The sequence below is a fragment of the Micromesistius poutassou genome, assembly GCF_964030765.1.
Source record: "Micromesistius poutassou genome assembly, chromosome: 12".
Taxonomy (NCBI): Eukaryota; Metazoa; Chordata; class Actinopteri; order Gadiformes; family Gadidae; genus Micromesistius; species Micromesistius poutassou.
Window position 1 is genome coordinate 17,901,501 of NC_140282.1, and position 14,629 is coordinate 17,916,129.

Here is a 14,629-nt window from a genome sequence, read left to right on the forward strand (position 1 = left end):
GAGTTGTACTTTGTACGATGTACAAGCCCTAAATATGCATATGATTCTGCTTGTGTTATAAAAGGACAAGCAAGAAATATATAAATATAGCAAAAATACTTTGCTACGCATTCATAAACGTCAGCAGTAAAGTACTTCAATATATATTTAGGTATTCACAGTGTATCTGGATACCTATTGTATTTGTACTAGATATTATCATTAAGTCAAACACTTATAGCTTAGCCCAAAATAAAAATCAAATATTTTCCTCCACCGACTGAGTCACCGGGGAGTCGTACTGGCGAGAGAGGGCGTCGGCCTTGCCGTTCCTGGACCCAGGAAGGTAGGTGAGGGTAAAACGAAACCGACCCAGGAAGAGAGCCCAATGTGCCTGGCGGGAGTTCAGCCTGGCGGGAGTTCAGCCTACGGGGCGGTCTGAATGTAGGCCAGGTTCCGGTGGTCCGTCCACACGATAAATGGGTGCGCCACTCCCTCCAACCAGTGCCTCCACTCCTGCAATGCCAGCACCACTGCTAGCAGCTCCCTGTTACCAACGTCATAGTTAGTCTCTGCGGAGCTAAGACGACGGGAGAGCATCCACCTCCACCACGAACTGGATAGCTGGATCGGGATGACACAGTACTGGGGAAGAGGAGAACAGCTTCTGGAGCCACAGAAACGTGGACTGAGCCGCCTGCGACCAACCAAAAGGAACCTTAGTGGAGGTTAATTGGGTTAGAGGAGCAGCCACCCGACCATAGTCCCTTATGAACCTTCGATAAAAGTTTGCAAACCCCAGGAACCTTTGTAGCTGTTTCCGAGTGGTAGGAACCGGCCACTCGGAAACCGCCCTCACCTTCTCAGGGTCCGCCTGCACCACGAAGCCCAGGAAACTGACCGAGTCGGTGTGGAAGGTACATTTCTCAGCCATGACGAACAGCTTGTTCTCCCATAACCTCCGTAGCACCAGCCGAACCTGCTGCTTGTGTTCAGTCAGGTCCCTAGAAAAAATTAAAATGTCATCGAGATAGACCACTACAAATCGGTGTAACGTATCCTGGAGAACGTCATTGATTAGGGCCTGGAAAACGGCTGGTGCATTAGTGAGCCCGAAAGGCATAACAAGGTATTCGAAGTGGCCCAGTGATTGTCTTGATTTGGTAAATCATATTTCTCTTTGAGCTGTTAAATTATTTGAGGACTAGTCCGTCAAACAGCTGGTCCAAAACCACTAAACCCCTTTCCTTCCATTTCAGGAATCCCTTGTCCAGCCTAGCTGGAAAGAACTCACAGTTGTTTGCTATCATTATAGCTCTGGAAATGGTCATGGGAAGGTGTAGTTTTTTCCTCAAGGTTGACCATATTTTTAAGGTGTTCTTGCTCAATACGTTAGCAATTTTATTTTTCCCCCATATGTCTTGATTTAAGAATGGTATTGAATCTAAAGGCAAATTTGAGCATTCACTCTGCTCCATTCCCACCCATATAGTGTCAGTGTCTTGGGATATCCAAGCAATCATTGATCTGAGTTGGGCTGCCAAATAATATTTTTTCAGGCTAGGTAAGTCTAGGCCTCCTCTGTCTTTAGGGAAGAGTAGTCTTATAAATTTAAGTCTGGGTCGCTTGCTTTGCCAAATAAACTTGGACAGCCATTTATCCAATGTAGCAAATTTGAAAACAGGAACATAGATAGGTAGTGATTGGAAGAGAAAAAGCAATCTTGGTAAAATTGTTCATTCTTATCGTTTCTATTCTTCCTATCAGGGAGAGTGGCAGGATTTCCCATCTTGTAAGGTCCCCTTTTATGTGGCTCATAAATTTCCCATAGTTGGCTCTAAACAATTTTGATAGGTCAGTTGTTATAGTAATTCCCAAGTATCTAAATCCTTGAGACCAGTGGAAATGCAGCCTTCCTGACAATTGAATTGGCCAATGTCTGACTAACATCATTGCCTCTGATTTTGATTGGTTGATTTGATAACCAGAGAGTTCTCCATAATTCTTTATAGTGTCCATCAGTGCAGGGACCGAAAGGACTGGGTCACTTACATAGGTCAGGATATCATCGGCATAAAGAGATATTTTGTGCTCTGTTTCCCATGTCTTTTATTTCCTCATTCTGTCTTATAGATGCTGCCAAGGGTTCAATACTTATAGCAAACAGCAGGGGGCTAAGACAGTCCCCTTGTCTCACCCCCCTCTGTAAATCAAATAATTCAGTATCAGTATTCTCTGCAGATGTTTGTAGTCTGGGTTCCTTGTATAAATTCTGGTAGAATGATGCAAAGGCATCTGCTACCTCTTTGGGTTGAGATACTGTTTTGTTCAGTGTAGGGTGACAGACTTTGGAGACAGTACAATTGGCTTGAGCTTTATGAAGTTGGAAGGCTAGAAGGCGGCTAGCTCTATTCCCCATCTCGTAATATTTCTGTCTGCTAAATCTTAATGCCTCTTCAGCTTTGCAGATGAAAGGTCTCTCTATTGTACAGGAATGCTTTTGTTTCCTTATATATCAAATCAATGCATCATGTTTCTTGAGCCTGTCAACGCTAACATTGAGAATGTTGTTTATCCAGTCAGTTATGTTGATACTGGCACCTAAACTGTGTATTTGATTTTATCCTCAGCTTAATTATTTGTTTCTTATCCTTTAGCCAATCAGAAATGAGGTGTGTTATTGTAATGGTAACCAGATCATCTGCCTCTGAAGGTATGCAGAATACTTCGGAAGCTTGCGTGTGAGTGATGGGTGCAGCTAACTATTAAGTTCTGGAATGTTCTATCCCTTTCATTAAATGTCCCTGTGACATTTAAACTAAGACAAATCAAACAGTGCAAGGCTGCAGAAGTAGTCATAGCCATAATTAATTAAAAAGATGACTGATTTGTTTTGTTTGAGGCTTGTTGTGGTTGAAAGGCAGTGTGCTTGAATTGTGCTCATGCAGGTAAAGCTGTAGTGAAATGCTCAGCAACACAGATGACTGTTTCCCTTGAGAAAGATTCCATGGATGGCATCGACAAGAACTGGCTGAAGATGGAAGACCCCTCCTGTTCTATGAGTTCTAATGAAACACATATCATGGCTACCATGTCATTCAACACCTGTGGAACAAAACTTGAGGTACGGTTCAACATAAAAGGTGAAAAGTGTATTATTGTAGGATTTTACATTGCTGTGGACACCAGACTTATCACTAATTTGATTTATTTAAACCTTATTGTTCTAGATTTCTGCTATTTAATTTGCCAAATCAGATACACAGAGAGCAAAGGAGATGATCACTATTATAAGTCATTGTATAGGGGTAGTATACATTATACAACCCGGTATCACGCAATTTCATGCTCATGCTCAAAATTCATCTATTGAATCGTGTCCTAGAGTATGATTATCCAAGTTTTTTCGTGCTGCACAGAACAAAATGTAAACCCACACATTTTGAATGGGAGTATTTCTCTGACTTTTTCGTGCTACACACATCCTCATCGTCATCCGCTTATCCGGGGTTGGGTCGCGGGGGCAGCAGCTCAAGCAGGGGGCCCCAGACATCCCTTTCCCGGGCCACATTGACCAGCTCTGACGGGGGGATCCTGAGGCGTTCCCAGGCCAGTGTTGAGATATAATCTCTCCACCTAGTCCTGGGTCTTCCCCGGGGTCTCCTCCCCACTGGTCGTGCCTGGAACACCTCCCAAGGGAGGCGTCCAGTGGGCATCCTTACCAGATGCTCGAACCACCTCAACTGACTCCTTTCTAAGCAAAGGAGCAGCGGCTCTAATCCGAGTTCCTCCCAGATGACTGAACTTCTCACCCTATCCCTAAGGGAGAAGCCAGCCACCCTCCTGAGAAAACTCATCTCGGCCACTTGTATCCGTGATCTCGTCCTTTCGGTCATTACCCATCCCTCATGACCATAGGTGAGGATAGGAACGAAGATCGAGAGCTTTGCCTTGCGGCTCAGCTCTCTTTTCGTCACAACGGTGCGGTAAAGCAAACGCAATACCGCCCCCGCTGCTCCAATACTTCACTTGTGCTAAGGACTCATTTCCTACCCGGAGAAGGCAATCCACCGGTTTCCTGCTAAGAGTCATGGCCTCAGATTTAGTGGTGCTGATCCTCATCCCAGCCGCTTCACACTCGGCTGCCAGCCGATCCAGTGAGTGCTTAAGGTCACAGGCCGATGATGCCATCAGGACCACATCATCTGCAAAGAGCAGTGTTGAGATCCTCAGCTCACCAAACTGCAACCCCTCTCCACCACGACTACGCCTTGATATCCTGTCCATGAATATCACAAACAGGATTGGTGACAAAGCACAGCCCTGGCGGAGGCCAACACCCACCGGGAACGGAACTGACTGGCTGCCGAGAACGTGGACACAGCTCTCGCTTTGGGAGTACAGAGATCGGATGGCCCTGAGGAGTGACCCCCTCACCCCGTACTCCCGCAGCACCACCCACAGTTTCTCCCGGGGGACCCGGTCATACGCCTTCTCCAAATCCACAAAACACATGTAGACCGGATGGGCATACTCCCAGGCCATTGAGAACATTGAGAATGTTGTTTATCCAGTCAGTTATGTTGATACTGGCAATGGTAAAAAAAAAAATTCTTATCCTTTAGCCAATCAGAAATGAGGTGAATGAGGTGAGAAATGCATTGCTTTGCAATGCATCACGCAATTGTATTATTGTAACTAAACTGAAACCAAACATAAGATAAGTGTCTGTGGTAAGATGAGGTAAGATAAGGGTATGTGATGGGTGGGGGCATACATCAACTGATTCTGTAAGTATAAGAGCAAATCCTGCTCCATGGAGGACAGTTGGTGAGATTCAAGTACCATGGCTTCCTACTTGGTGTTCTCAGTCCAGCTGCTCCTGCTGATCTCAGCTTCATCCGGATCACACTTTTTTGGAGGCACTATGAAATTTGTTCCCAAAGGAAGAAACCCGGATGGGTCACTTCAGGTAACAATTCTCAAGCAACCTAATAATTGAATGAAAGAAATTATTTAATATTTTTGGATTTTTTTGTATACATTAGTACCCAATAATACCCAGTAATATACTATAATTTACCATATATTTACCTAGTAATTAGGGGACTGTAAAGGGAAGGGTTACCAGCTAAACGGACAGCATGAGTGCTAAAATTATGAATGGTTCAAAAACACTGCGATCGTGGCTCCAAGAGGGAACTAATTGGTAGTGAAGTGCAGACAGGAGGATACATTTTTAGCAGAACTGTAAAAAACGGTGACAGTGAAATGAATCCATGAAACAGCAAATTGCATCTTAAACGTCATCTTACAACCGTCATCCTACAGCCTTCTCATAAGTCTTATTTTATAATAATAATTAGGCTTTTTGAAAAAAGGTTGTTGGTATACAATTGTTAAAAGTGCCTCCTGTGTGAGCTGAGGTGGTACACGGTATAAAAAGTTTGAGAACCACTGCATTAGAGCATACATTACACGATGTACATTAACCAAAAATTTAAATACAATACCCAACTTCTGGGCTGAAGAAATTTAACACAGATTACATATACCCAATTAAAATATATAGTGCCCAGTAATTTGCATTTGGTGACCAAGAATTGATGACGTCACTTCCATCGTTACATTTGTTAGTTAGTTGTTTTTGTTAGCCAAATTACATGAACTGGAAGATGCATAAGCCAACTGTTTTAGTATAGAGAATGATTTCAAGGATTTCTTTGAATGATTTACAATGTGTGAGTTGCATCATCCCAGGACTTTCAAGACCTTGGACACAATAGTTTACTTGAAAAACAACCGTACCCTAATTTGACATATTCTGCATCTGTCATTTCATTTATTCAATAATTGTAATGAATGTGTGGGCTGTTAATGTGGTGTTTGTACCCTTGTTTTGGTTTCTGTATTGCTTTTGATGTTGATGTCTATGTATCTGTTATGTTCTTTTAATCCAGAAAAGGTGGCCGAAACAAGATCGCTTTTAACTCACTTTATTTGGTAAAGGTTTTGGTCTATTGTCTATGAAACAAAAGGAGAGGAATTGTATATAACACGCGCTGAGCTTCTCCAAGCTGAATATCTAAACGATACGCTGCCCAGCAGATCCCCTGGTAAAAAGCTAAGTTTGAGCTTAAATAGACAGGTAACGCCTCGTACCCACATACTCGTGTGGTTACTTAGCGGAAATTCCCTTAAGTGACGTTCATGGAACGCAACTCTAGCTGAAAGAAGCCAGGCTTTACGTTTAGCTTGATGGTTGTTTGGTCGGATAAGTTGCCATGGTTACTTAGCGGAGATTCCCTTAAGCCACATTAATGGAACGCAACCCTAGCTGAAAGAAGCCAGGCTAAGCAAAATAAGCCGGGCTTTGGGTTTAGCTTGGTTGATGGAATACCCCCCAGATCCCCTTGTGACTATGTACAAGTGTTGCAGCTTTTATTACATGTGGTAAGTCTGCTCCCTGTGGCTATGTGAGGATATTACCTCTTAACTATTATATGTGCTCGGTGCTGCTCCCTGTGGCTATGTGAGGATATTACCTCTTAACTATTATATGTGCTCGGTGCTGCTCCCTGTGGCTATGTGAGGATATTACCTCTTAACTATTGTATGTGCTCGGTGCTGCTGCCTGTGGCTAGGTGAGGATATTACGGCTGAAATGTGTCACATATCATAATTGTAATGTGGCTACTTAAGTGATTCTAAGATGTGTTCAGGCTTTTTCATGAATGCAAAAACAATATATATTGAATATATATATATATATATATATATATATAGAACCAGGCAGACATGCATAATTCCAGTAAACATATCATTGCTGTAAAAAGGTCAAGTTAAAACATATTTAACACTGAAGTGTGCTTCACAGGTGGATCTACATTTCAGACAAACCTTCAGTAGCTGCTCAAAAGCCTCAGGTTGGACATGTTTGAGCGGTAACTGTGGCAACAAATGGGCATCCCAATATGGTGTTATTGACACTAGCACTAATTCAGCACCCTCTACAAATGGTTGGTGCGAAACGGAAATAGTGGAGTCAAGATATTTCCCCAGTGACGATCCCTTTGAAATGAGGTGATTTTTCTTTCATAATTAAAATCGTTTTTATTGCTTATGAAATATATTTACATTTTGTAGGAATAATTGAATCTCAATTAACCTAAATTATTTATGTGATGTAGAAATGCACACCTGCCGCTAGTAGCTCAAGAGTTCTGCTATTTAGCTGCAACTTTGTTTCTATATAGGAAAGTTAGCTGCTGTTGGATTTCCAATGTGAATAACATAGGGTCCTGGGGACTATTCACACATGTGGACTTGAAGAGAAGATCTGATTCCTGGCAGTCAAACAGCTCTCCAAATAATGCTATCCTACCTTTTCTGAGGTACGTCTTTACCATATTCTGAGCTGTGGGCAATCACATATCAATCTTATGAACTCTGTATTAATCAACGTAAATGCCTTAAATCAATTACGTTCATAAGAAAATACAGTCCAGTTCCAGTTAGCATTTAACTGAGTTAGCAAAAAAATCAATGAAAGCAGATGAGATCGATTAGCTCAGTTAGTGAAGTCAGGGTAAAATACACCATTCCAACCATATACTAAAAAAGTAAGTAAGAATAACAACTAGAAAATCTAATCCCACGCATAAGGGATTACTGTGCATAGAAATGCCTGTGAACTTTATGATCTTTTTGCAGTTAAATTCAGCTGAGGGTTGTATAGCCAATGCAAAGATTGACAGTTGAGTGTGGATGAGTTGAGTTATGGTTGGACAGAAATCAGACACTGAACATAGAAACCATCAACTTCAGTCTCTTTTCTTAATTGCACAACCTTTGAACAATTAACTTTTCTGTGGGTAAGATGAGGGGGGTAGTTAGATATGCTTCACAGTCAATACTAGAAAATGCATTTCCTGCAGAAAATGCTGAGTGCTGTAGTACAAAGTGAGGTTGAAAATGTGTTTTAATGAAGCCAGATAGATTAAGACGTAAAGAAACGTTAAATGGCTTAAATCAAGTGAAGGGATTTGAACAGAGTTCAAAAGTCTAAATGGAGTAAACCATGTAAACATGCACACCATTTAAAAAAAATTAAATGGTTGCATACCAATTAATGAAAAGCGCAAAGCATTGCTAAAGATGCAGAAATGTCAAATGAATTGAACTGAAGAATCTGAAAGGTCAAATGTATTGCAGTGCACTGCTGAAAAACCTGGAAGCTGAAATTGAAAACTGACTGACTCCAAATTGCATTACCTGAAGCAGCAAAGTGCTGAAATACATTGTTACAAAAGCTGGAAGCTAAACTGTAATACTGTCAAAGCTGGAAGATAGTAGTAGTAGTAGTACTAGCTGTAGTAGTAGTAGTAGTAGTATTAGTAGCTGTAGTAGTCACTGAAGTAGTAGCAGAAGTAGCTGAAGTAATAGTGTTACTAGCTGCACAAACTATATGCCATATGAAAGGTGTGGTATTGATTGATGTTTGTAGAAAGAATTATAATAATCCCGCCAGTTCTTTTTAAAACCAGCCGAAATTGAATGTACTCGCCTAATGCTCATTTTTCCAGCCTAACATGATTTAAAGTAGTCAAATTTGGCGGGATAAATCGCCCAATCTGGCAACGCTGCCTGAACGTCGTAAAAAGTAGTCAAATTGAGCAGCAAAAAATGCCCAATCTGGCAACACTGCCTGCACGTCCTTGCACTCCTCCCTCAGCGTAAATCAATGAGACCAACTGAAAACGAGGGGGGGCATGGAACTAAAAAAAAAAGTATAAAGGTAACCGAAATTCTGTTTTCAGATTATTGAATATACAAGTCTTGATTTTTTAAACCTTTGAAAGAAGGTTAAGGATAAACTTTGAACCATTGAATTCCAATTCCATTCCAAAATTATTTTTTTCATTCAACATACTTTTTTCTCAAAAAGTATGTTGAATGGAATCGATTGGTTCAGTAGCCACATTAATTGCAAGTTTGGTCGGAAGAAGAATTACAGAAAAGGGATATCAATATTGTGCATTCCTATGCACAATTATTATTATTATTCCTATAGCTGTTAATTGTAAATTCTGTACTTTTTAGAGTTCCTTCAAACTGCCCGAGATCATACCACCTGATGACAGTAGACGCTGATGGTGATCAAGTCATATGCAGATATGGAACCATCCCTCACATAGAATGCTCAACATGCATACAACCCACGGGTTTCTACCTGGATGAGGTTTGTAAAAACATATCTTCCTTAACAACATGTGAACTGATTGAATTTGCTTCTAGTTTTCTTCCCTAATCTATCCAATTTATATTGTCAGGGCACTTGCATCCTACACTACAGAGTCACTATCACTGGGACATATGTGTTTGAGTTGGTAGTAGAAGACTTTCCAAGAAGCACCATCACCTTGACCTCCACAAATGGAACTCAAACCACAAGGTCTCCCCTGACTGCACCGAGACCTCCTTGGTGGACAACAACAACACCTACTACGAGTACAAATGCTCAGTATCCTGCTCCCCTCAGTAAACTTCCTCTGCAATTTTCCCTTCTTGGTAAGAAATTGAGTGGGTTTAGGCAGTTGGAGGAATATTGATGATGATAAAAAACAATACCTAACTGTTACTTATGGCGCATTTCCACTGGCGGGTACGCTTCGACCCAGCACTCCTCAGCCTGCCAAGTGAAGGTGCGGTTTAGCTCAGCTCAGTTACGGCTCGTGTTTCCTCCAAGAGTGTCTGGTTGCAGACTCATGGTGGAGTGGAGTAGAACGGAAATACATCACCTTCACTTGAATAAGGAAGTAAGTTGTATAAACAGCATGAAACAATACTGCTATATGTATAGAAATAGAAATAGATCCTAACTAATGCAGAAACATCAGGGTATTGTAATGTTCTGTTAATCTAAGTAATTGTAGATAGTGGAGGTGATGTATTTCCGTTCTACAGTGGAGCTCCACTCCCCCATCAGTTTTGCGACCAGACCACTCTCCTTTCAGACGTCTCAGTACCCCAATGGAGGAGTACTGTGAGACGAGTACGGCTCAATACGGCTCAGTCCGGATCATGCCCACTTTTGGCGGTGGAAACACGACCCGTGCTGCACATTTGCAGACTGAACCGACCGCACTAGTGGTGGCTCGTTCGCAAACGAATCAGTTCGAACGAACGACTCTTTAAAACAAACAAACCGACCTGATTCGCCGCTCTCGTTCGTCGTCGTTCGTCTCGTTCGTTCACCGAGACTCGACTCCCAGCTCCACCCACTAGTTGCTGAGTCGCGCTGACTCACGAGTCGCCGTTCGTTCACTGACTGTGTTTAGCGGTGAAGACTCGAGGACTGAGAAGTCATGAGAGTCAGCCGGGCAACAACATCCCGATTCCGAACATGAAGCACTCCTCAGCTAAAAGGAACTTAGTTAATGTTGTGTTGATTGATGACCGTTTGCACCATTGCACGATCGTGATTTGTTTGAGAATGAGAATGAGGGAGGAGCTGAGTCTGACCGACTCGGCTGAGAACGTGCATTCGCGATTCGTTTGAACGAGAACGAGGGAGGAGCCGAGTCTGACCGACTCAGTGACTGAGAATCATGATTCACCGCTACCGGAAATGCGAATGAACGAACGAATGAACGACTCTTCTTGGCGAACTGACCGACGCGAACTGATTCATTCAAATGAATCATGAAATCCACCACTAGACCGCACCCTCTGGTGTAAATGCGCCATTAATGCTTACTGTATGCGTTACACATGCTCTAAAGTTGTACAGGATATTGCATGCCTTTGTAAGCTAAAACATTTCTACTTAAATTGTAGTGGATTCAGCTGTGCCGTCCTGCACTGAAGGAGAGTACCTGCCAAGGTTTGTTTACCCAACACCAAGTCATGGAGACCATCTGAATGCTCAAGTCAATGAAGAATTTGAAATGAGGATCAAAGCCCAAGCTTCTCATTCAATGTAAGGACATTTATCTGCTGACACAATGTTACATCTAAAACGGCTCATACGAGTTGTTCATAGCGCCTCAAGTGTCAACCACAACTTGATATTCTAAATAGTAATTCCTTTTGTTTTATTACAGAGTAGGGGATATAATCTTCAGTGGACCCCTGAATACCACCAAACACAGGATCGCACAGGGAGAGTTTTACATTCGATGGACCCCTACTCAATACAATCTCGGAGACCATGTTCCAATTTGCTTTATTGCTGAAGCAACTCGTTGGTAGGTTTCTTTAATTTATACATCCAACCACAATACTATTATTTGAATATACTGTATTTGTATTAAGTGTCAAAAAAGTCTCTCCCGTTCCAATATTGACCATAAAAGTGACATAAAAGTCACTTGTTGCCTTAAATCAATTTCAGGAATCAGAAGTATCAGTCTGAAATGCGATGTGTTGTGGTGAATGTTGAACATGGTGAGTATTGAATTTTTTTACACTTTTGAATCAATTACAAAGCAAACGTTATGTTTGTTACATTACATTTAATTGACAGTTATGTTGTTGAAGAAATGTATGTAGCTGATAAAATAATGCAATGTGTTTAGGTTTTGCCCCTGTTATAACTAGAGAGTGCACTGTTCTATCTGTGCACCTCCCTTCTGAAGTTGAAGAAACACTCCCATTCAAAATCCATGGGTTTACATTTCGTTCTGTGTATCATGAAAGAAAATTGGACAATCGTGCTCTGGGACACTTCAATAGAAAGATTTCGAACAAAGTCGCATGATACCGGATTGTTTACACATATGGGGCAGTTTACGAGAGATACCAGCTTGACATGTGCACACAGATTGCAGGTTTGAACCACAGCGATGTTTTGCACAATCTCTCAGAATGGGCGAAAACAAGAATGGGTGAAGAATAAAAATGCCTAGTTTAGGATTTGCAGAATCATTGCAAATATAGGCACAACACAGCAATGGTGGTTTTGACCACAGTTATCAACCTCCCTCATACAACCAATCTACCTCTTTAGACTGAGAAAAAATCTCTTTGAATCAGGATCGCAACGGTTTACAATTGATAATTTGTAGAGAGCTTGAAAACACTTTTAATAGCAGTCATTCTCTATCGAGTATGTTTTTAATCGTGAACAAATCAACAACTTCTACAATTCTCCACACCAGTCAAAGTCCACGTGATCTGCAATGAAACCTCAATGGCAGTAGAGTTGGATAAATCCTCATTCAATGGGCTCAATGAAGATCACCTGAAGCTGATTGATTCCAGCAGCACAGCCTGCAGTCTACACTCCAATGGCACTCATGTCATTGGTATCATCCCTCTCAATGCATGTGGTACTACGATTGAGGTAATGCAAATACTATGTAAGGTATAATCTGTGTTGAGTTGTGCGGTTGTCAGAAAGGAATGCACTTTGCAGGTGTGGATTATTTTTCGATAACAGCAATAACAATATTATTCATATTATTAACAATTAGAATCATATTATACCATTGCCACTTGCAAACAGTGTTGAGGGTAACCTGCTACAAAGTAACATGTTACAGTACTCAGATTTGATCTTTGTTGTTACAAGTAAAGTAACACGTTAGTTTTCAAAAGAAAGTAATAAGTTAATTAGTTCGTTTTCAAATTTTTTTTTTTTTTTTCGGTAACGCATACCTTTTCGAACAAGTTATTATTATATTTTTAAGGCAGCAATCTTTTAATGAAACAAGGGTGTTTTATTTTTGGCGAATTCTGTTTCAAAATAAAAACTTATAGCTCAGCGACTTTTAGCTTAGCGACTTTTAGCTCAGTGACTTTTAGCTTAGCGACTTTTAGCTCAGTGACTTTTAGCTTAGTGACTTTTAGCTCAGCGAAAGGTGATTCTCAGCGACCAATGACAGTCTAACGTATGCGTAGTAGGCGGCACCATAACGGTGTATAAAAGCTGGTTCAAATCATTACCACAGTAGACCTCACGCTGTCAACAGTCAAGAAAACTCCAGACGACTACGACGTAGTACTACGACTTATGCCAGCGTATACCACGATGGTCCACTTGCTTCAAAATATTCCAGCGTGTTCGCCAAATTGTGTGACAGGGGCATGAGATTCACATGGAATAAAAATCTTACCGTACTCTAAATAGACAAGAGATGTCTGTCTCTAGACGATATCCGAAACTGCCGCCTCTCATTTTGGGATCTCAACACTAGAATTTTCACTGGACATGGTATAAAATGTTGTCAAATTAATTTATTGATATTTATTGATTAAATTATTGATATATAATTTAAGTGTCCTTGATCTGCAGGAGGATAATGATAATCTCATCTTCAAGAATGAGATCACCACCTTTGACGATGCCAGAGACATCATAACCAGGAAACATCTGTTGGAAGTTGGGTTTTCCTGCCAGTACCCAAAGCATGGAAATGTAACCCTGGGGTTCACAATACACAGGGACAACCTTACATTAATAGAGAGGGGCTTTGGGAGGTTCACCTATGGCTTTGAGTTCTACCCAGACAACCTTTTTCGCACAATGGTCAGTCCCAGTTTATACCCACTGGACTATGAAGTTGGAGAGAAGATTTACATGCAAATAGAAGCCACGTCTTCAGTCAACAACACTGTGCTGTTCGTGGAGTCCTGCAGAGCTTCACCTTACGATAACCCAAATTACCAGCCAACCTACCCCATCATAGAGAACGGGTAAACTACCTTCCTACCTATTTGTCTTCCTTACTTTGTTTGTTTAGCTAAAAAACAACTAACAATTTGATTTAAACTAGGTGTACAGTGGACCCCACAATTGTCATCTATTCCCCAAGTCATAATCAACAGTTTCGGATTTCAATTGATGCCTTCAAATTCATAGGAATACATGACCAGGTAAAACCAAATTAATTCAACAAAGTAGATAAAACTGCAGAAGAACAGCTAAAGTGTGGCCACGTATTGACGGGATATCTCATTATGTACAGGTGTACATCAGCTGTTCTGTCATTCTATGTGAGGCTGGGAACAACAATACCAGGTGCGCCAAGGGATGTCTAACATCGAACCAGCAGCATCATCGGAGAAAGAGAGAGGCTCTTATTGAAACAGGAGTCCACTTCATTTCCCAGGGTCCTTTGCGTTTGCGAAGCACACCAGCAAGTGAGAGCAGAGGTAATGTTGAAACTCTTCATTTGAAATCATCACTTCACTTCAACAACGATATCACTTTGAAAACAAATACATATGACTTGGTGAAATATCTCTGTATTTGTATTTTATTTGCAAATGTTGTATTTATTTACTCTAGTGACCGGTCTGAATCTGAACCTGGCCTTCATCGTCGGATGCCTTCTAGCAGCGATTGCCATGATCTGTGGAGTGATGATTCACAGATCCAAGAGGGCTGCTGTTCAGTATCAGCCTTTGCCAACAACTGAGCAATAGGATATCAGCGAAGATATCAAACCATTATGAGTTTATTTGAAATACTTTTTTTGAAATTCTTTGAAATATATGAATATCACTTTTGACATTTTCAGGACCAGAAATTGGTGGCTGTGCCTGGGATGGGGGTGTTGGATATGTCTCTCTGTAATATGTGATTGTTTTTTTTTGGTGGTGGGGGGGTGGATCTTATTGTCCATCACTTTAAACCTTGCCATGA

At 41.3% G+C, this 14,629-nt stretch overlaps 1 protein-coding gene across 1 annotated transcript; it reads left to right on the plus strand.

Moving 5' to 3' along the window:
- Positions 1-2,959: 2,959 nt before the first annotated feature.
- Positions 2,960-14,409, plus strand: LOC311356595 (uncharacterized protein; the record flags this gene model as incomplete). Its single annotated transcript, XM_084476378.1, has 13 exons — positions 2,960-3,103; positions 6,857-7,062; positions 7,236-7,373; positions 9,082-9,220; positions 9,312-9,549; positions 10,819-10,960; positions 11,085-11,228; positions 11,375-11,427; positions 12,141-12,325; positions 13,277-13,677; positions 13,758-13,857; positions 13,950-14,136; positions 14,273-14,409. The coding sequence occupies 13 exons, from the start codon at positions 2,960-2,962 to the stop codon at positions 14,407-14,409; spliced, it is 2,214 nt and encodes a 737-aa protein (XP_084332504.1).
- Positions 14,410-14,629: the final 220 nt, after the last annotated feature.